General features: G+C 44.7%; 1 protein-coding gene across 1 annotated transcript; it reads right to left on the reverse strand.

Moving 5' to 3' along the window:
* Positions 1-1,796: 1,796 nt before the first annotated feature.
* Positions 1,797-22,271, reverse strand: LOC130389147 (sodium- and chloride-dependent GABA transporter 2-like). The gene is made up of 15 exons (XM_056598818.1): positions 22,098-22,271; positions 13,467-13,682; positions 12,568-12,702; positions 11,926-12,066; positions 11,250-11,331; positions 10,567-10,699; positions 9,848-9,982; positions 7,835-7,938; positions 6,495-6,619; positions 5,239-5,351; positions 4,727-4,864; positions 3,689-3,791; positions 3,324-3,424; positions 2,835-3,005; positions 1,797-2,387 (listed from the first exon to the last, which is right to left on the reverse strand). Exons 1-15 carry the CDS (start codon positions 22,102-22,104, stop codon positions 2,223-2,225), a joined length of 1,869 nt encoding a protein of 622 aa, XP_056454793.1. The 5' UTR covers positions 22,105-22,271; the 3' UTR covers positions 1,797-2,222.
* Between the last annotated feature and the right edge of the window lie 1,293 nt (positions 22,272-23,564).

A 23,564-nucleotide genomic window follows, 5' to 3' on the forward strand; every position in this document is an offset into this window, starting at 1 on the left:
ACACACAGCTGTGCGTTAAACGCAATCATTAACGGATGGAGTATGTATCTACACGATAAGAGTTTCACGTGGGTGTGTCTGCTAGTCCTTAATTAAAACCCATAGTGCACAATGCCTGCATAGAGGACTGATTTGAAAAGACCCTTGTTAACTGACACCCACATACATTTCAAGTACACAAAAACTGTTCATTAAAGTCTCTTAATTTAGACCTACAATAAAGATGATTCCTTAATGTTGGGGCATATACTTTATTATACTTATAGCCAGGCACAATGTGGTTTTATAATACTGCTAATAATAATGCTAAAAATACCTATAATAAAACGATAATAAGATGTTCTTTCCAGTACAGGGATTTGTTTTAGAAAAGCATAGTGGTGAATTATACGTGTGAGAGAGAGAGAGAGAGAGAGAGAGAGAGAGAGAGAGAGAGAGAGAGAGAGAGAGAGAGAGAGAGAGAGAGAGAGAGAGAGAGAGAGAGAGAGAGAGAGAGAGAGAGAGAGAGAGAGAGAGAGATGCTTGAGAGTGTTCCAATGAAAGTACAAAAGCACAAATTTTCTTTTAAACATTTAATATAAATGTGCTTAGTCAGAAGAAAGATTTAAAATATGTGCCTTGTTAATTATGATTAACACATTATTTGCTTTCCACATGTTAAGACTACAACAAAGGTATTATCATAATGTGTTAATACAAATGCAGTTGAACATGTTCTATCATATTTTAATGCCATTCAACTATGTACCAATGTGACATGGTTTGATTGCATTTCAAATTTCTGTACAATATTTTTTAATACACACGAATATGACACTTGAAGGATGTATCAAAATAACAAAGGGAACATTTAAGAAAAAAAATGTGAATATTTATCAGCCTTGGAACACAATTCAAAACCAAAAATGTATTCTTTTCAAATGAATGCCCCAAGGAATTCTCTAGCTTACATCACAAAAAAAAAACAGGTTTAAAAAGCATTTGTTGTGTATCGTAATTACGTTTTAATTGATTTTCTAAATTATAATGATATAAAATCATCAGCAATGAGACATTTTCATTACCTTTGTAAAAAAAAAGTTAGAATTCATATATATTTTAGCATTTCAGTGCTGATTGACAAATTATACACATTTAGTGATCATCTTGGTATTCAGTAGTTGGTAGCAAAGAGACCTAAACAGTACTCCAGAAAGTCTGACCAGGTACAGTATTTCCCAACATTTAGAAATATATGCCAATTTAGAATTTATGAACTGTTCAACTGATAGCATTGTAATGCCATCTCTGGCAGTCAGTTCAGCCAGTCAGGACAATCGACAAACAGTACACTTTTATCTTAACAACAATGTCCATCAAACTGTACATTAGCTGTCCATGAAAAGGAAAAAAACAAACAAACAAAAAATGCTTCCTTAGAAAGCATACATGATCAAGTTTAAAATGTACTTTTACTGTCTAAAAAACAAGTTGCTAGTTCAAATGCTGTACAACACAGAGGATGAGACATCACGTTCCGGCTCATCTATGCAGTGTTTGTGTGTGTGTGTGTGTGTGTGTGTGTGTGTGTGTGTGTGTGTGTGTGTGTGTGTGTGTGTGTGTGTGTGTGTGTGTGTGTGTGTGTGTGTGTGTGTGTGTGTGTGTGTGTGTGTGTGTGTGTGTGTGTGTGTGTGTGTGTGTGTGTGTGTGTGTGTGTGTGTGTGTGTGTGTGCGTGCGTGCGTGTGTCTGTATGTATGTTTGTGTCTCTGTGTGCGTGTCTGTAAATATGTGTCTGTTTGTGTGTCTGCACTGTATTTGTGTGTGTGTGTGTGGGTGTGTGTGTGTGTGTGTGTGTGTGTGTGTGTGTGTGTGTGTGTGTGTGTGTGTGTGTGTGTGTGTGTGTGTTTGTCTGTGTCTGTGTGTCTGTGTGTTTGTTTGTCTGTTCGCTTGTTTGTGCTTGTGTGAATGTGCATGTGTTAACCACCCATATTGGCCAGATCCATCATGGGTGAGGTGTATATGGTAGGCCGAGGGGGAAGCCCGATAGCCCCTCACCGCTGCCACGGAGACGGGTTCTGAAGAAGCAGGAGCAAGCAGCCAGATCATTGCTACGTTGTCGGGTCGGATAAGACCGGATGAGATCGGATGAGACCGGCTGCTGCTGTTCCTCTGTGCTCCCCGTTTTTCCATCGTCACCAATGAACACCGGTCATCCTAGAGAAGCCCCGATGTCTTGTGAGCTCTAGCAGTGGGACTCCTTCTCATCCACGGGGAAGTAGCCGTCCTTCGTGGGCGGAGCCTTCTGACACAAGCTGTCTCCGTCGGCCGCGAAGATGGCGAGCAGTTTCTCCTGCTCCAGCTTGGACTTGGGCAAGTCGAGGGAGGGGGTGCAGAGGAAGGTGAGCCGCTGTTGACGTGACCCGTTCATACGGGAGGTTAGCGTTAGGGAGCATAGAGGAAGGTTTCACGTTCCACGAGAATTTAACGAGAATAACAACCGGCTTTAGCTTAAGTTGATCATTGATCAACTTTTTTTTCAAATAGAATATTCATTGTTATATTGACGACCATACTGAATGATTCTTGGATGTTTACTGTAATAACAAAAAAAAAAACAGGAATACACAGAAAGAAGGATGGATGGATAAAGGCCAGGGATGAAGATAGATAATTTCCCAATGCACACAATATTTGTTTTTCATTTCTTAAATGAAAAGAAAACACATGGTACAATGTGGTACAAGTGTATGACCAACATTCAATTCATCATGCAGGAGCCTCAATGCATGCTGCTAGGCAACTACTTCATCCATCTTGAAAAGCCGCAGTTCAGAAGTATTGGGTTGTGGCTCACCTCTTTCAGCGTCCCTGGGGTGTAGTAGATCTTCACCGCCGCAAACAGAGGGATGCACATCATGGAGGACAAGGCCAGGATCCAGCCCAGACCGTAGCCCCACCAGGGGTAGGTGTACTCGTTGTTGTACTTGAGCGGAGTGTACTTGATCAGTGAGAAGGCAAAGGTCCCCTGGGCAGAGAGATAGCAAGCACAGGTGTTTCGCTTAGACACAGACAAGGAAATCTCTGCAGGACCATATGGATTGAGTAAATGTTAATTTTATGTTCAACCTACTTATTATAATTATAAAACACAGGTTAATACCCCAAGCCAACATATCTAATTTTGATCCATGCCTGTTACCGAAATTATTTAAATTGGGCCTTTAAAAGGTCATTCCAATGTAAACGTTTTTATAATGTTGTCCACCAGGGGGTGCTCCTGTGTAAGGGAATGATCTGAATTGGGTCACTGTGCTTGGATGCATTTGGAAATGGACAGACTCACGAGGCATGTAGCAGGTGTGAAGAAAAGCCAGCAGTATTTAATCACAGGGCCTGGTCGGTATCCGATCATGTCCTCGATGTTGTCATAGAAACGGTCGGCTCCTATTAATCAAATGACAAGCGTGCAATGCAAGACGGGCAATCATCAATCTTCCGGGATATGCAATACATTGGGAAAAAAAAATCTATATTTGCTGATTCTAAATCAAATGTAATGAGCAAATCGCTCACAAACGTGGTGAGGTTAATACACTTCTTGGCCTTTATGGCAGTTTATAACAATTAGACTACCGACCTTCCAGACAGAAATAAGTATTAATAATAATACTGCTGTTATACCAACCCCTGCCACATACACACACTCACCATAAATCCAAGCGATGCAAACTGTCTCGAAAACGGCAACGAAGAGCAAGCACATGCCACTGGCTGCATAGTAGTCAAAGAGCTGGAAGATGTACATGCCTCCCTGTGGAGAAAGACATGAAATATGTAGAGATTAGATGCACTTTCAATTAACAAAGGCAAACGAAAAGACCAGATCCACTTTCTATCCACTCTGGGAATCTGTCTAGACCAATACGATTCTATGATGAAAGATAGGTTAGTTACACAATAGTCTATTGACAACTAATCTAACAACTAATACCAGAGAAACAACTGTGCTTTGACTGAGTAGGGATAGACAGACAGAGAGATAGAGAGACAGACAGAGCGCGAGGCACACAGAGAGGCAGACAGACAAGCCAACATATCTGGAAGACGCCGCTGCAGCATCCGGTCACGCACCACCAGACTCAGGGACAGTTTCATCCCACGGGCCATAAGACTACTGAACTCCTAAGCTCCTAAACTACTCACCACCATGACACTATAACTTGCCACTTTATAACTTGCCAGGTTATACCAGTCGACATCTGGATAATTACGTCTGTTTACATTTTACATTTATTTAGTTTTGCATTTAGGTCCCTGCTCTCCTACTTGTGTTCCTCTTAAACACTTACTTTTTATTATTATTATTATTATTATTATTATTATTATTATTATTATTATTTTTATTTTTTATTATTTAAGTCTCAGCTTTCCTACTTGTGTTTCTCATATACCTTTACGTTCTCTTATATTTCACTGTTGGAGGAGCCCAAGACAAAAGAATTTCATTGCCAGAGACTGCTCTGTAATTGTTGTGCAGATGACAATAAAACCATCTTGAATCTCTCGAATCTTCTTGAAAACAGACAGGTAGACCGACAGGGAGACAGACGGACAGAATTACAAAGAGACAGACGGAAAGAGACACACCCGACAGACAGACTCCTCTGAGCTTGATGAGTTCCTGGAGGGGGGAGAGGATGACAGATAGATACAGAGGATGAGGGACAGATAGACAGATTGACAAACCTCTGTGAGCATGATGAGACCCAGCAGGAAGGAGATGACGGCGATCAGCAGGATAAACAGCTCCCGGCGGTTCTTGCGGCGGAAGGTGGAAGGATACATGTCCACCATGGACGTCACCAGGCTCTCCACACACACAAACTAACACACAGGGGACAGTGAGGTTGTGTGTGTGTGCGTGCGTGCGTGCGTGCGTGTGTGTGTGTGTGTGTGTGTGTGCCTGCGTGCGTGCGTGCGTGCGTGCGTGCGTGCGTGCGTGTGTGTGTGTGTGCCTGCGTGCGTGCGTGCGTGCGTGCGTGCGTGCGTGTGTGTGTGTGTGTGTGTGTGTGTGTGTGTGTGTGCGTGCGTGCGTGCGTGCGTGCGTGCGTGCGTGCGTGCGTGCGTGCGTGCGTGCGTGCGTGCGTGCGTGCGTGAGTGTGTGCGTGCGTGCGTGTGTGTGTGCGTGCGTGAGTGTGTGCGTGAGTGTGTGCGTGCGTGTGTGTGTGCGTGCGTGTGTGCGTGAGTGTGTGTGCTACCTGGCTGTCTAGTCCCAGGAAGCAGATCATGATGAAGAAGCAGCAGGCCCACAGCGGGGAGAACGGCATCATGGACACCGCCCGCGGGTAGGCTATGAAGGCCAGGCCGGGACCTGGTTAACACACGCATCCTATCATTACACTATGAAGGGCCGTATGACACACCTCCTATCATTACACTGAAGGGCCCTATAACACACATCCTATCATTACAATATGAAGGGCCTTATAACACACATCCTATCATTACACTATGAAGGGCCTTATGACACACATCCTATCATTACACTGAAGGGCCCTATAACACACATCCTATCATTACACTATGAAGGGCCTTATAACACACATCCTATCATTACACTATGAAGGGCCTTATGACACATCCTATCATTACACTATGAAGGGCCTTATGACACACATCCTATCATTACACTGAAGGGCCCTATAACACACATCCTATCATTACACTATGAAGGGCCTTATGAAACACATCCTATCATTACACTGAAGGGCCCTATAACGCACATCCTATCATTACACTATGAAGGGCCTTATAACACACATCCTATCATGACACTATGAAGGGCCTTATGACACACATCCTATCATTACACTATCAATGGCCTTATGAAACACATCCTATCATTACACTATGAAGGGCCTTATAACACACATCCTATCATTACACTATGAAGGGCCTTATGACACACATCCTATCATTACACTATGAAGGGCCTTATGACACACATCCTATCATTACACTATGAAGGGCCTTATGACACACATCCTATCATTACACTATGAATGGCCTTATAACACACATCCTATCATCACACTATGAAGGGCCTTATGACACACATCCTGTCATCACACTATGAAGGGCCTTATAACACACATCCTATCATTACACTATCAAGCACCATCTAACACACATCCTATCATTACACTATCAAGCACCATCTCACACACATCCTATCATCATGAATAGATACACTTTGAAGGGACTTATAACACACTCCCTTAAATATCCACTGTGAAGGGAACACATTTTCACTGTACCTGTTTCATTCAAAGCTCTTTACACAGATTAAACAACACTACCTTTATGTCTATCAATCTCTCTGTCGGTCTGTCTGTCTGTCCATCCATCCATTTATCCATCCATCTCTCCCTATATGTTCAGTCCGTCCGTCTATCCCTTCGCTCCTCTGTCTGCCTGTTGTTAATGCTGTCTGTTCAGATCGTAACGTACTAACCAGATTCTGCCACTTCTGAGATGGGTACGTTCTGTTCGAAGGCCATGAAGCCCAGGATGGAGAATATAGCGAAGCCGGCTATGAAGCTCGTGCCACTGTTCAGGAAGCACAGCGACAGGCAATCCCTGCACAGACACACACACACACACGCACACACAAGCACACACACACATGCAGACACACGCAGACACACACACACACACACACACACACACATACACATATGTTTTAAGACGTGTATGAAGAAACTGTCAATCTTAGATCATGTTAAGGTTCCTCTGCAATATCTTATTGGCAAGGGAATGTTGGAGATGTGATGAAAAAGGTTACCTTATCCTGCTAATTTCCTGGACTTTAGGAAATTTGGTTAAAAAAACATTTGTAACTATCTTCCTCCCCTGTAGTAGTCTATACTGTTGTAGGGAATTGCACAATGGTAGGGACTTCATTCAAGATATAGTTTTAATAAAGAGTATAGTTTTAATTAAGAGTTTTAGTGAACATTAAAGAACATTAAATCAATCAGCAAGGTCCACCTTGTACATTGTGGTATCCTGGGATATTGGCACAAGGTTTTTTTTTACAACGATGACGATCCATGAACAGAACATGATCAGCACCAGCATCAATTTATGCTCAAGGTTAAGTCGGGGCTTCACTCTGGAAACCAAAACCCTACATGTTGACCTTTGACCTATGCTTCATCCCACCAGTGATGAACGACATAGTGGCGGATTGCATAACTAGCTGGTCTTAACTTGCAATTACTGCGCATTTGCGAACTGATGCATTTTTTACTCTTTTTGTTGTTTTGTATATGGCTTTATATGCTCTGTTACACGACGATACTGAACTACAGCCGTCAACAAGCCTTATCTGTCATGGCCACAGTTGTGGTGCTGTGTGTTCTCCCCCAGTGTCGGCCATGCCCCCTGTCTGTATCTGTGCTTTCAAATACACTTCCCTGCAGACGTCGCCGGATCGTCCTTCGATATACCGTGGTAGTTAATCGTACCTGGCTCCAGTATATACACTTTCTAGTTGTTGTTTCTCCTGCTGATATCTCCTGCCGCACCGTACTTCTCCTTTGCCTGGTTTTGTGGATCTACACCTCTAGCCTGCCTGCTTCACTCCCTCCAGCCTGATGTGCCCCTCTCTCCAACCTGCCCCCCCCCCCGCCTCACTCCTGGTTATACCAGATAAACCCGTTCACCTTCACTCCAACTCCTGTCCTGTCTCTGTGTTCTGCTCTCGGGTCCAGCAGCTATCGCTCCCCTAACGTTATCCTGGTTACATAAAGGTTACATAAAGGGCAAATGCGTTGCCTAGCTGTCACTGACCTGTAGCAGTTGTTGTTGTACTTGTTGTAGCTTCCCAGGGCGGTGAGGCAGCCCAGACAGATGGCATAGGAGAAGAATATCTGAGTGCCAGCGTCCATCCACACCTGCAGAGTAGAAACACAGGAGAAGAGACAGGATTAAAACAGTAGAAACACAGGAGTAGAATCAGAATTAAAACTGTAAAAACACAGGATTAGAGACAGGGTTAAAACGGTAGAAACACCAAAGTAGAGACAGGATTAAAACAGTAGAAACACAGGAGTAGAGACACGATTAAAACAGAGAAAACACCGGATAGAAACGCAGAATAGATAACAGGGTTTCTTTCTCTTTCTACGGTTCTTTAGGTGTGTATTTTGGGGCGATGATCTGTCCCTGTTGCATTGGGTGTGCATTAAAAGTGGAGTTTATAGAGATGTCACAACCACTCCTCTCAAATGATTGAATTCATTAATTAGTTGTGAAGCGTCTTTTCTCTCCGTGTTCGTGGTTCAGTCTCCTCTGGAGACTTGGCACGGGCTGCTCCTCGTTACCATCCAACTCACATCCTCATCAGTCACCTCATCTTGCGTCAAACACGTTTCTAATGCCCCACAACCTCCTGTCAATCAACAAGTCCAGTTCCTTTCCTCTCTCTCCCCCCCTTCTTTTTCTCTCTCCTCTCATCCGACTCAAAGTAGCGACTTCGCCGAAACCGCTCCGTGTTTCTTTCTGCTCCCTCTCCTCCCCCCCTGAACGGCAGATCGGGGTTCCAACTCTGGATGAGGCCCCTCTTTGTCTCCCCCCCAGATTCGGGGCGCTAGAGTGGTCCCGGAGCAGTGGAGCATGTGTGAGATAGCTGGCACCCAGCTCTGGGTGGGCTAGGGGGTCGACCGGGGAGATTTAGCCAGGACATAAGCTGCAGGACTACAAACCACCACAAAGGACAGCGACTCCTGTACCCCAACTTTTCACACAGCCTTCCCCACAACAGAGGCTTGTATTCATCCCCCCGAAGCCTTGAAAGGGGTGAGCGGGGATGGAGGGGGTGAGAGGGGAATGGGGGAGACAGGGGGAGGAGGGGTGGGGGGGGGGGGGGGGGGGGTGCGGTTGGTTAGCAGGAGACTTGATCTTGGTTCCGATGCCAGTTGTTATGTAGAGGGCCGAGATAGAGGAGAGGCAGCGTTCTCGCCCCCCCACACTCTCACCATCCTCTGGTGGTCCTCACTCCCTCTCTTCTCCACCTCTCTCTTCTCTACCTCCCCCCCCCCCTCTCCGTCTCTCTCTCTCTCTCTCCTCTCTCTCTCTCTCTCCTCTCTCTCTCTCTCTCTCTCTCTCTCTCTCTCTCTCTCTCTCTCTCTCTCTCTCTCTCTCTCTCTCGTCTCTGCCACTATACCGCTCTCTCTCTCTAGTTATTCTATACCTCTCTCTTCTCTACCTCTCTCCCTCTTCTCTACCTCTCTCTTCTATACCCCCCCCCCTCTCTCTCTCTCTCTCTCTTTATTATATCTCTCTCCCTCTCTCACAATCTGTCTCTGTCTCTCTGTCTGCCTCTCTCTCTTGCTAATCACTCTCTCTCTACCGTGCTATAACCCTCCCTCACTATCCCTCTCAGACTCTACCTCTCTCTCTACCTGTCTCCCCCAGTTCTCTACCTCTCTATCTCTAACGCTCTCTCTCTCTCTCTCTCTCTCTCTCTCTCTCTCTCTCTCTCTCTCTCTCTCTCTCTCTCTCTCTCTCTCTCTCTCATTACTGAAGCACAGGCCGAACACATTCCTGACGTTTGTGTTCACTCAGGTCAACCCCCTTCTCTTCACACTTGGCCCTGACTACGGGTTTAACGTGAGTCAGAAATAACTTGTGTGTGACAAAAAAATGAGTATACTAAGTATACTACATATATAAGTATATGTAAGTATGCTACATATAATTAACACAGAACCTTAACGTCCTCGTCGTACATTCTGTGTACCCGCCAGAGTGTGATGTTCCACCTGATGACCCGTTGAGTCTGAGGTGTGGGCCGGAGCTCACCTGAGGGTCGCTGAGCCGGCCCAGGTCGGGGTAGAGGTAGAACTGGATGCCCAGGTAGGCCCCTGGAAGGGTGACCCCCCTGATGAGCAGTACCACCAGCATGATGTAGGGGAAGGTGGCTGTGAAGTACACCACCTGTAGGAGGGGGAGTGGGACACAGGTGTGACAGGCTGGGGGCGCAGGAGGTTTCATCAAGCGGGTATTTCTCTATGAAACTGTAGAATCAAGAGATGGTGAAGAGACGGAGACGTTTGGAGACTTGTTTGAACTGGTTTGAAGGAAAATGCATTTGAGTTCATGACAAAACCCTATTTAGATAACCTGCAGAAACAAGACTTTTTTTTATGAAGCATAATTAAGAATTGTAAAAAGTAATTGTCTGTCTGTGTACTGTGTCTGTCTGTAGTTTTTTTTGTCTAAGACTACTATACTGTGGGTACAAACATTCTCCTGGTCATTTTCACTCAGTTTCAATCTAACATGAACAACATGATAATTAATCACGCATGAAACATGTTGTCTCCTTCACAACAAAGACGTTGTCAGATCATCAATCTCTGCCACGAGAGCTTAGCAGAGGGCCTTATTCTCCCGGCCGCGGTCTCGGTCTCCATCTTTGATCTGAACGCTAGCAGTTGGAGCGTTTAAAACAAAGACCGCCTCTATGGGTGAAAAAAGACCTTCTGAACATGGACACTGTGGATCTGATGAGGTCATACCTTGCCAGTGGACTTGACGCCCTTCCATATGCAGAAGTAGCAGACGACCCAGGCCACCGCCAGACAGATAACCAGGTCTGTGTTCAGAGAGCCAATCTGATCGATCCCTGAAGATATGCGGAGGACCCGCCGCCTACAGACGCACACACACACACACACACACACACACACACACACACACACACACACACACACACACACACACACACACACACACACACACACACACACACACACACACACACACACACACACACACAAACACACACACACACACACACACACACACACACACACACACACACACACACACACACACACACACACACGTGCAGACATAAACGTGCACGCAGACAGATTTACAGACGCAGTCACACGTACACATGCACGGACGCACATGCACACAACACATAAGTTGGTACGTAAGTAAGGATTTAATTACTTTTTGGATACAAGTGATATGCTGAAGACTAGAGACCAGTTTGAACTGCCAAAAAAGCTGAGGCATTTTCATTAAAGACTAAAACTAATTAAGATAATGCACACAGACTAAATAGAGATGCAAATGGATTTTGTGTTGTTGTTTTTTGCACTTCAAACGTGTAACTGGTCGATGCTAGCGGTTGGCAGAAAAGGGCCATTTTAGGACAGGGACAGACAATAAGTGTTGAACAGGCACTCACTCCCAAAATTCAATGACAGGGGAGGTGGCGTTGAGACGCTGATTGATAGAACTGTTGCCCCTCTGGAACTCCATACAGGAATCTTGAAAAGGGAGGAAGGACACAAAAACACATTCAATCCCATAGAGAAAATCTCCCTCAGCTTTCTCAGCCGTTTCCAAGGGCGACATCAGCCAGTAAAACAATGTAGCCAGGGTTAGTCACAGGAGGGTAAAGCCACTTCCAGGGTGGCATGGAATGGACGTTTTAATGGTGGAAAAAGTTTGACGTTCAAACACTGCAAATGTAAACATAACAGAAATAGAATATGTAGCTCTGGGTTTGGAAGTAAAAAAAATATTCTGTTTATTAGAAGTTTTGTGGCAAAGTTACATTTAATACAATTTGATGATTTCAGGGGCACATTAATCATGTGCATTATAATGCTGTATTTTTGCACAAAATGTGGATATCTTATCGCACATGTTGGTCACCTTGCTAAGACAATCAAAGTAAATACATATCTGTGAAAGAAAATTGCGCACAAAGGTAAGATCCGTAGGCCAAAATGTAGGCTTATTTAACCAACAAAAAACGTTGGTTTGTTAATTAAATAAATCGAGTGTATTACCTGCTATGCTATACATGCTATGCTAACATCGTCCTGGCAGCATTTGCCTTTCTCTGCACTGCCTACCTGTGTTCCATGTGTTGTTGCAGGAGGCCCAGGGTAGGTCCCAGGTGAAAGAGTTGGAGAGGTAGAAGATAGCCCACGCCAGCACTACGATGTAGTAGACGTTCAGCAAGGCCACGATCACCTGTGTAGCGAAGCCAACCCCTGGGTGTAGCAAAGTCAAATGACCAAATCAGCAAAGTGAATCACTTTTACAGTACACTTTGTTTTTGATGTAGGCCTACATTTAATGGTTCTGTGAAACTAGTTTTGAGCTCTATAGTAGAGGAAACCTTACCAATACTCGTTACTTTAATTTACTTTTGAATTAACTCAAAATGAACATAAAACCAACTGAAACACTTGGCGCTACTCTTCTAGCACTGTTCATTTTGTCAATTCATTACACAATTGCAACGGTAGGCCTTTCTTGCAATCGAGAATAGGCCTACAGGCAAGTATTGCATTGTGAGTTATTTGAATCATTCATCGGATGCATAAACGTGCGATGAAAGAATTTCATAGATCTCATCAATGCGATTCACAAGGTGGGCTTTGCAATTTATTTCTAAGCACGAATGAATACGTTTCGTAAACTTATGAAGAAATCGAATGAATTGCGTGGTTATCTCATAGGATTCATTTGTAAGCCTCCCATGGATTGACCTTCAAACAGTGGGCAGATCATCCTCCAGCATGTGATGCCTCCTTGGCTGGTATACTGGCCCAGAGCAGTCTCCAGGAAGAACACAGGGATTCCACACGCAAACAGGAAGATAAGGTACGGGATGAAGAAGGCACCTGGATGGAGCAAAGACGTTAATCCGTTTTAGTAAAATTGTAAAAACAAAGAACCGAAGTGGTACTCTTGATGCAGCGCTCTATTTGACTTTTAGGGGTGAACGGGCACCTTGAAGATTATTGTTTTGTAATAGAAGAGATTCAAGTTTAAGTGCATGGTTACGCACTCTACCAAATCATCCGGGCACAGTTGTATGAGACCTTTTGCCTTTCCAATCGGGGTTCATAGATGAGTAAAGGATTGGGGTTTCTCACTCTCCCTTTCTTTGAAATAACTTAACCAAACTAAATCCACTTCAATCACTTGACTGAAGGCCAACGGTCACAGACCATAAACTACTAGAGGGCCTCTGGAGTTTGAAGCGTGACCTATTGACCTGGGCGTAAAGGTCAACAGGAAGACAGACTCCTAATACACCCTAGGAAGTTCAATTATGTGCAGCATGCACGGTATCAGCATGGACAGTCAGTATTTATTTTTTCTATTATATGTTAAATAGAAAAATATAGCAACACTTATACGACTGAAGTTACAATGGCTATTAAAACATGAGTAGTCAATTGATTTACATTTAATTATTTAACATCAACCAAATGCTATACGCGTGGCTGAAACTCTCTCAAAGCACACAATCACAATTGGCGTTGACAGCTGGACAGTGACTTTGGATAAATAGCAGGCCTACATAATATCCATCAGAAAACATGATGATTGACAATTAATTAAAGCCATGTGTCTCAAAACACGTCATTCTCCCACCCACCTCCTCCGTTCTTGTAGCACAGGTAGGGGAAGCGCCACACGTTGCCCAGGCCTATGATCTCGCCGGCCACCGACAGGACAAACTCGATCTTGTTGCCCCACTGGCCTCGCTCCATCATCTTGTCGTCGGTGCCGGGCACTATGTCCAGGGGCCGGCTGTCCAGGCCGTTGGGCGGCTCGGCCTTGGACTCCTCGGTCTCCTCGTAACATTTAAGCTCTGGAACACAGAGACAGTGGAGGAGGAGGAGGAGGAGGAGGAGGAGGAGGAGGAGGAGGAGGAGGAGGAGGAGAAGAAGAAGAAGAAGAGAAGAAGAAGAAGAAGAAGAAGAAGAAGAAGAAGAAGAAGAAGAAGAAGAAGAAGAAGAAGAAGAAGAAGAAGAAGAAGAAGAAGAAGAAGAAGATGAAGAAGAAGAAGAGAAGAAAAATAAGAAAAGAAGAAGCAGAGAGAAGAAACAGATGGAGGAGATGGAGGAGATGGAGGAGGAGCAGAAGGAGAAGAAGAAGAAGAAGAAGAAGAAGAAGAAGAAGAAGAAGAAGAAGAAGAAAGAAGAAGAAGAAGAAGAAGAAGAAGAAGAAGAAGAAGGAGGAGAAGGATGAGGAGAAGGAGGAGAAGCAGAAGAAGAAGAAGAAGAAGAAGAAGAAGAAGAAGAAGAAGAAGAAGAAGAAGAAGAAGAAGAAGAAGAAGAAGAAGAACAACAACAAGAAGAAGAAGAAGAAGAAGAAGGAGGAGGAGGAGGAGAAGAAGATGTTAGAAACACTAAGAATTTCATTCATACATAAAATACCCCAAATGTACTCCATGGTATTAAAAAATGAATTGTATGCCAATTCTATATGTGGTCCCAGCACAGTTATGGGGGTAGGAGAAGAGAACCATCTACAACCTTGTGTGTGACGACAATTGTTTTAGGTGGAGAACCAACAGTAGGAGGGTATCATCACTGGGAAATCAGGAGTTATAAGGACATAGGGTGGTGTCAGGCCATAGGAGCACTTCCCCTCGGCTCGGACACTCTGGGAAGTAACTGGGAACATGGACCATGAATCTTCTGTCAGAGACTAACTTCTGGAGCTGAGTTTAAAGAGAATGAAAGAGCCACAGAGTTCAGACCACCACTCACTGACCAACTTTGTCAATGTAGCCAGAAAGGTGGTTCACTTGAGGTGGTTTAACAACACTTTAACGAATGTAAGAAAGCCATTGCTATTATTGCATTTAGTGGGTAAAAACACGACTCTGTTTGAGTCAATGGAATTTGAGGCGATGGGTCCTGACCTGGACTGCTGATTGGATGACTCTAGTTTCTATCTATGGAAATGTATAACTGCAACAACGATTGTAACTTTACCTTTATTTGCATATAAGTAAGATAAAGTTTGTTTCGAACAATGGCCATTGTATGTGGCTTATACGAGGGAACCGGAAAAAAGCCCACCGCAAATAACCACTGTCAAGTTTATTGACTCTTTTATTGGCCCACTTTCATGTCCTCCTGATTGAAGTTATGTATTCCAGTCAAACCAAACAGAGAACTTTGTCGTTTCCCCCGATCAACCAGGGGGATGTTACACAATGACATGTGCAACCTGCGGCTGAGCACATTTTTGGGTTAAACTTTAAATTTGCCATTAGTTGAAGGAATTAAGATGCATTGAGCTGACAACATAACATTCTAGAAGGCATCATGTGAAAACCAGTGTAATCTATTGTCATCACAGACAACTGAGCTTCAATCTGTATCTGATTTTATTTATGAAAAAGGTAGGCAATGGAACAACGGAGGACTCCCTTGAAGACAATTTTGAAGGGAGTCCTTTTTGGAGTCCTTTGCATTTTGGAGTCCTTTGCATTTTGCATGAGAAAATTCTCTGCTGCTTCAAAAATAGCGCAAGCAATACTTGTTATCCAGTTTACTCTCGTGAAAATATGATGCTTCAGGAGTGGCAACGTGTCATGTTAAGCTTTGGTTAAACGAAAATAGCCCCTTATCAGTTCAATGATTAACCGCAGGGAATGGGCAAAAAAAACAAAGCAAACATACTCAAACTCAAGAGTCAACATGTATAAAGGGCACCAGCCTAATTCGAATAACCTGAAAAAATGAAGTGTCTGCAAAACATGAATTCCGGGTAACAGGGTTAGGGTGGCCGGGAGGAAACCTGGATGCGAGTGGTGCCGTAGATTGCAGCAGGTTCACACACCACATATGTCATTACCTAGCCTACACAGAGAGCAGTGGGGGACTGGGGGACACAGGAGGGTTACGTGACCAAGCGAGCAGTCGGGCAGACCCTTGGCCGGGCTGTGTTCGGGGGGGGGGGGGGGCAGGGCAACTCAAAGAGCCCCTCTCTGTGTAGGAAACAGACAGCTCACTGAGCGGGCTCACTGCTGTCAACTTGCATTACAACAGGCCTCCCACCTCCCTCTCCTTCTCCCTCCCTTTCTCTCTTTCGATCTCTGGCTCTCTCCATGGCATTCTCTCACTTGATCTCTCTATCTCTTCCCCCCACCTCTCTCTTGCTGCCTCTCGCGGCCTCTCACTCTCTCTCACTCTCTCTCTCTCTCTCTCTTTCTCTCTCTCTTTCACTCTCTATCATGCTCTCTCTCTCCCTCATTCTCTCTCTCTCGTTCTCTCATCTCCCCGCCCTCTCTCAGTTCATGTCTCTCTCTGTCATGCTCTCTCGCTTCCTCTCTTTCACTCCCTCTCCCACTCTCTTGATCTCTCTTTCCCCCCTGTGTCTCTCTCCCCTCTCCCTTGTTCTCTCTCCCTCTCTCTCTCGTTCCCTCTGTCCCTCCCTCTCTCACGCTCCCACCCGGTCCTCTGTCTCCCGCTCTTTGTCCCGCCTCATGCTGATAACTGGTTGAATGCTCAATCACTCAGAGACGTGCGTGACGCCAACCAACCTGCTGATATAGGTTTATAGAGAACGACGTGTCAAAATGTAACACTTTCAAACAAAAATAAATGTATGTTAATTAACCTGTAATTAGCATAAGATAATGCAGTAAAAAGCATAATAATCGTGATTATTAGTAAGTATTGTATAAATGAATACCTTAGTTAACATTGAATACCATTACCTAAGTTAACAAAACAATTACTAGAGAAATTGTTAACTCACTGTTATTTTATTGATAGTTTTTGCCTATGACTGCTTTAACTAATGTTAATTAATGGTCAGTTAATATACCCTTCATGTAAAGTGTTACCAAGAAATGTTGCCAACCCGCCCACTCTGCCCCCACATCTCTCTCCCTCTCTTTCTCTCTCTCTCTCTCTCACTCACACACACACACACACTCACACTCACACACACACACACACACACACACACACACACACACACACACACACACACACACACACACACACACACACACACCAGGTTACTTCCACAACATAATCCTTAACATCCCTCTTGGTTGAATTCCCATCTCTTCTCATCAAGGCCCACATTAGTGGAGATTGGTTGGTTCTTGAGTTCAGGTTTGAAACCCCATTGAGTACCAAACTTTGGGAATGTGCCCCCTCTGGCACTGGGTAGAGGTGGAGGTCTGTGTGTGTGTGTGTGTGTGTGTGTGTGTGTGTGTGTGTGTGTGTGTGTGTGTGTGTGTGTGTGTGTGTGTGTGTGTGTGTGTGTGTGTGTGTGTGTGTGTGTGTGTGTGTGTGTGTGTGCGCACGTGTGTGTGCACTTGTATTTATGCGCGCTTGCATTTGTCCTTTAATTTGTGCAAGCATGCCCCTGTGCGTGTGGTTGCATGCGCATGCTAATGTGTGGGCCTCAGCATGCATGTGTTAAAGCACGAGATGCATGCATGTGTGAGTGTTCTCATGCAGTGTGGGTGCTTCTCTGTGTGTGTGTGTGTGTGTGTGTGTGTGTGTGTGTGTGTGTGTGTGTGTGTGTGTGTGTGTGTGTGTGTGTGTGTGTGTGTGTGTGTGTGTGTGTGTGTGTGTGTGTGTGTGTGTGTGTGTGTGTGTCTGGAGTGTGTGTGTGTGTGTGTGTGTGTGTGTGTGTGTGTGTGTGGTGGGGGGGTGCTTAGCCCCATGGTAAGAGCCAAACTCCCCAATACTGGAGCCAAACTGTGGGCTGTGGTAAAAATAGAGCCCCTTGTTTCCACAACGTACTTGGTGGGAATGAGGCTCTGAATGAACAAAAGCAGTGGAGCTCCTCTTGTGTGCTGTGGCTTTGTGCTGGCGGATGAGAGCTCACACCATCCAGCCTGCACAACCAGCCTCCCTCTGCTGCTTCACTTACTGCCGCTGTTGGGACACCGTGGCCCTGCTCAGCCCATACAGGCCAAGTCGAAGGTTATTGATGCTGTCTTAATAATGCATGAGCCTGCACTTCCAAGACCGATGTATGTACACTACAACCTGGAGGAACCAGCTAAACGACCTTATATAACCAAAAGCCAGGTCCCTCTAAAATGACAAGTGTTACGCTTCAGGGCAAACAACAAACATTATGATATGTTTCAGACAATGCAGACAATGTACATTTATGTTTCCAGACCAAAGAACCTATAGATACATCCACGAGTTTAAAACTATCAAGTAGTTACACACTCACACTTGATGGGAATCCCGCAATACTGTGTATTTCTGTATTTGTATATATTCGTTTAAATAGAAAAATCATGTGTGCAAGAGAATTTGACACATTTATGAATCAGTTTTGTTTTATAGTCACAACATTACATAGGCATTGTCGTTTACTTTTTTTCTGCATATATTCAAGAAGCTATATTTACAGAATGCGCCAATCACTGCAGGTTCTTCCAATACAAAATCAAGAGCACCCTTAATTCTGATGTTAGGGAATACCATTATTTTCTACATGGAGAATTATTTGGCCACCAAAAGTATTTCACCGACCACAATTTTGGAAAACTTTGACCTCCGAAAATACAAAGGCGAAGCCAATGAGAGGCAATAAACATAGGTTCATTAACTTAACCGAAAATGAGTAACCCAAGACACCTGCGGGTTTGGGGGGGTTGGAGATTCCAGGCTTGGGTTTGGAGATGTTGACGGCAACGGTTAGCCCTTTTGAACTGTGTTTATTCTCCTTTCGATCTTCAATGGACCAATAAATCAAGGTGATATTTTGCAAGCCTAACCTCCTCGGTTGTATTGTCAGTCCATTGCAGCCAGTTGATTGCAGGTCAAACCCTGATGACTGTTGCTGACAGAGGCCCTAAGCCAGGAGCACATGGCCTTCCAAACTTCAGAGGTAAACTGGGCCCTCGATCCGACAAAAACTCCTGAGGAATCCCATGTAGCCGAAAATCATGCTCCACAATGAGCTAAGCTGTCTCTCCAGTTGAGGGAAACTATGGCAGGGGAATGAAGTGAGCATCCTTGGAAATCTGTTGACCACCACAATGATGGTAGTTAACCCTCGGATCACTGGCAGCACTGGCACACATCCATATAAATGCGTGAGCAGGGTGTGGGGATGGGAAGGGGAAGTAGGAGGGAGGGAGGCAGGTATGAAGGCCCAGCCATCCTCTCAAACAGTTTTCTACGTGAACCTGTGCTGGATGAACTCTCGTGTTCTCTTGGTGACGAGACGACCAGTCAGCTGGGAGGAAGGGGCCAACTGCAGCCCCTGGAAGCGAGGAGCAATGATGTTCACCACCGTTTGAATCTCCCACAGAACAGGAGCAATGATGTGGGCTATAGGAATGATTAGATCTGGGGGAAGTGGCTTTTCCAAGGGATCTAACTGGTACATGTCCAATTGTGATACTTCTGGCAGGCCCATACAAGCCAGTGTCTTGTAAAGCCAATTTTGACGCAACAAGTTCCCAATTCAAGTCATTATTCTGTTATCCCTGAATGTATGGAACCAAGAGAGCAATGTACATTGCACTTATTGTACGTGCTCTGGGAGGGACTTTGAGAAAAATCAGGATGTCATCAAGATACAAAAAGAGGAATCAAGTAAACATGTTCCTGAGTACACCGTTAACAAATGCTTCACATATTCCTGGGCATTGGTGAGACCAAAGTGCATGACCAAGTATTTATAATATCCACTACGGGTGTTGAATGTGGTCTTCCACTCATCATCCTCCTGGATTCCCCCCAGGTTGAAGGCATTCGGTAGGTTGTGTTTGGAAAAAAACTGTTGCTCCCATTGGCATAGTCATAGGGGCAGTTCAGGGGAAGCTCCCTAATCCAAATCTTACTGAGGGCAGCGCCCGGATCAGTGTACTCTGAAGGTACTCTGCAGCGATCATTTTTCACAGGGGTATCTGGTCGGACCTTTGCAACAGACACTGTAGCTCTGAGAGCTAATTGAGTGGAGAGAGAAGACATCTAGTGTCACGATTGGTACCCAAGACAGGAATGCCCCGGTGGCCCAGTCTAGGTAGTGCAGCATGAGTCAGGGGTGGTGCAGCACCAGAGGAAGTGACCAGGTGGAACTGAATAGTCTCTGAGTGAGCAGGTTCTAAGGTAAGTCTGAATAGAACAGTGAGATTTGTGACCTTGCCAGAATCAAGAGGTTTCCCATCCAGTGTGGTCAGTGATAATGGATCCTTTGGTCGTAGGCAAGGGATCGTCCAGCAATGTCGAGCCCGGGTCTGATCCAGAAAGCAACCAGTTGCCCCAAAATCGTCAAAAGAATAGACGTCGTGACGATTGATTACCGCAGGAAAGACGAGCAGGAGCAAAGGTTCTTGAAATTTGTGGGGTAAGGCAAGCATGTTGGCTCACCAGTGTTCTCCCATTCACTGTTATCCCTTTGCGTTTCCCAGCAACAGGGGGCAAGAAACCCTCGGAAATGACCTGTCTCGTTGGTCTAGATGCATCGCCTCTCCCGGAAAGGTCTCTCTTTACGGGAGACTCGGGTGTTTCCCGATTGCATAGGCTCTTCATCAGTGACATGGGGCGACCTCGGGGAAGCACTCATCGTGCTGGCAGCTTGGAATCGTATTACTATACACAGTGTGGACTCAGTGGCAAACAGAGTACAGCCGAGAACTTAAATACACACTACACTGATGAAACTAATGGGCCAGTTAATTAACTGAAAATGAGCAACCGCGATCTACAGAACAGAGCCACCGTATGGCAAAAAAAATAATAAAAAATGTGACCAAAACGCCACTAAAACGATACAATATACGTAGCTTTAAAGTCTTTATTTAAACTTTTTATTTTTTGGGTGATATTTTCCTCCTCCTCCTCTGTGTTATCCAATATTTCTGCATTGATTGTATGCACGTGTATCAGCACGTCCAGAACAAGATGTCCAGAACAGCTCAAAACAGTTAAACTTTTTGGGATACCCATTTTATCGCCAAGGTATGATGCCTCAAATGCGACATGCTTTTAGGGTTCGTAGCTCAATCAAGGGACAACTGACATCTCTCAAACACATGCTACTTTATTTCTATAATGTATTGGATTTTGTTTTACAGCCAAATTAAATAATCGATAAACTCTTATTGCCGGGGTTTGGTGTTTGAAGACCACTCAGCTCAGTTGAATGAAATGTAATGCAATGATTTTTTTTCATGTTTTCATTTAATGTGAATTAGATAAACATGAGTATCTGATGATTTTCTTCAAACATTCACTAGAGTCTACTAGACCCACCACTGCAATGATAATTTTTGATTTACTTCACATAGAACAAAACCAAATTAATATATTAAATAATATGTAACACAAGGCCATATTTAGGGTGTTTGATCTGGAAACGTACATGTATGTCTTTTGCCCTGAATCTTATGTGTAATTCTTAGTAGGACCTGGCTATTGGTCCTTTAGGTGCTGTTGTTCGTTCATCTGAATGAAGGGACTGTGGGAGAATGTAGGCTATACGCTGGACGTTAACCTACTGAGCATTGCCTCCAATACCAATCATTACTGTCATACCATACCTGTCATAGCAAATGTTCGACCTAGCGGTCACCACCTGAAATGTATCTCGTTGTAATAATTAATCATTCGTTAATTACTCTGATGGACACGTTTACATGCAAAAGTTGTATACTGTGGAATCTGAATTAACTGATAAGCTAACTTTTATTTTCAAAAATAAAGATGTCCATCATGCCACTAAGCAGCTGAAAGTTCTCTCTCTCTCTCTCTCTCTCTCTCTCTCTCTCTCTCTCTCTCTCTCTCTCTCTCTCTCTCTCTCTCTCTCTCTCTCTCTCTCTCTCTCTCTCTCACACCCATATAGATGTGAAAATAAGTAGACAACAGCAGAAATCACAACATGCATTCTAACTAACTCACTACAAAAGAGTATCTCAGCAGTACTGAAGGCCCACAGTTATGTTCTCTCATTTGCTTTTGATAAAGAAAGCGAAGCTTTGTTAACACATCCGTCTTCACACTGAGAAAATCCACGATTGAACTACAAATCCAAGAAATACACGATCATATCATTTGTATCAAAACTATCAAAATCCACAATGACCACTCTCAATTATTGAACAGCCATTAAACAAACAGATTCCAATCTTCAATATTACATTCAACCCTTTCCCATTCCTAAGGTTGTATATTAACTAACATTCACTCAACAGCGAAACTCCAAGTAATTAACAAAAAAATTACGCAATGTTTCCAAAAGTTGGTCTCATGACTCTGAAAACAAAAACATGCCTCACCTTTCATGGTAACATAGAGTGATGACTCCCGGTAGGGAATTAGCGGCTAGGTGAGCGATTAGGTAGCACGTTCCGCTATATAGCACGCATAGCAGGGCGGGGGACCCGACTGCTGCAGAAACCTTTGGTGCAGCCCTCAATGAGGATCCCTCCTGCACCCTCTCTTTAGCCCTGCATCTCCTCCTCCTCTTCCTCCTCCTCCTCCTCCTCCCCCCAGCCCCCTCCCAGGCCCATTCAGAACAACACCACCCTCACTGCCCCCCCCCCCAACAAACACGCATAGGGCAACGCAACAACGCACACACACTCAGGCTGAGAGGTCTGAGCTGTCCTCGCGTGGTGGAGGGATTGCGTAACCTCTTGACACACATACACACACACACACACACACACACACAAACAAGTGCGCACGCACACACACACTCACACACACAAATCCACACACACACACCCTCACGCTCTGCCCCTTTCTGTCTCCCAGTCTCAATCTCTCGCAGTCTCTGCTTCACTGTCCCTCTCTCTCTCTCTCTCTCTCTCTCTCTCTCTCTCTCTCTCTCTCTCTCCCTTTTCCTCTATGACTCTCTCTCTTTTTGCCTCTCTCCCTCTAGGACTCTCTCTGTTTCTTGCTGTGACACTTTACCTCTCTGTCTCTCTCTCACTAGGACTAGACTAGTCCACATTGAGGGTGAAAAAACCCTGGATGTGCATTGTTTTAGGGAGGCCACTCACACACTGACCCACTCAGTCACTCATAAGGCAAAACATACGGTGGGGCTGGATAATACAACATAACAATCATCAATACAAATAGCGAGAGTCTACAACATATAGATATCCATACCAACACACACACATACAAAAAATGCATCACCATACGCATATAAACATGCACACACATTCTAAGGAATAAATAATGCATATTTTTGGGGGTTCAAAGGTCGAGCAATCCATAAATGCCCCCTTACACACAAATCAACACCCTCACATACGCACACACACACACACACACACACACACACACACACACACACACACACACACACACACACACACACACACACACACAGGTCAGGGCAGAAGAGTTTTAAAGGCTGTCCTCCCTGCTTCTGATTGTGCTGTTAATAAAACATCAGCCTTGCTTCACTGGAGCTCCTACTCCCAGAAACACATCCATGATTCAGAACCCCCCTCCCCACACACACACACACACACACACACACACCAACGACCGGATCCGTTTCCCCCCTACTCCCAAACAGACCCCTCGGCCCATTCACTACACTTTCCCATAGTAGGGGTCCCATAGCTGGGTTTGTGTGGGGGTCATGTGCCTCCAAAAATCCCCAAGGCCGTTAGCTGGGGGACGGGGGACGGGGGACGGGGGGGGGTGAGTAAGGGAGTTATGGGCTTTCTCTCTGACAGGTTGACTAAAGAGGGGGGAGAGAGTGATGTTTACCATTTACTATT

The sequence above is a fragment of the Gadus chalcogrammus genome, chromosome 9, assembly GCF_026213295.1.
Source record: "Gadus chalcogrammus isolate NIFS_2021 chromosome 9, NIFS_Gcha_1.0, whole genome shotgun sequence".
Classification (NCBI taxonomy): Eukaryota; Metazoa; Chordata; class Actinopteri; order Gadiformes; family Gadidae; genus Gadus; species Gadus chalcogrammus.

Coding starts and splice junctions, on each gene's coding strand:
- LOC130389147 (XM_056598818.1), bottom strand. Junction 12,067..12,567: donor GATCTGCCCACTGTTTGAAG/GTCAATCCATGG, acceptor TGCTACACCCAG/GGGTTGGCTTCGCTACACAG. Junction 11,332..11,925: donor CAACAACACATGGAACACAG/GTAGGCAGTGCA, acceptor TCCCTTTTCAAG/ATTCCTGTATGGAGTTCCAG.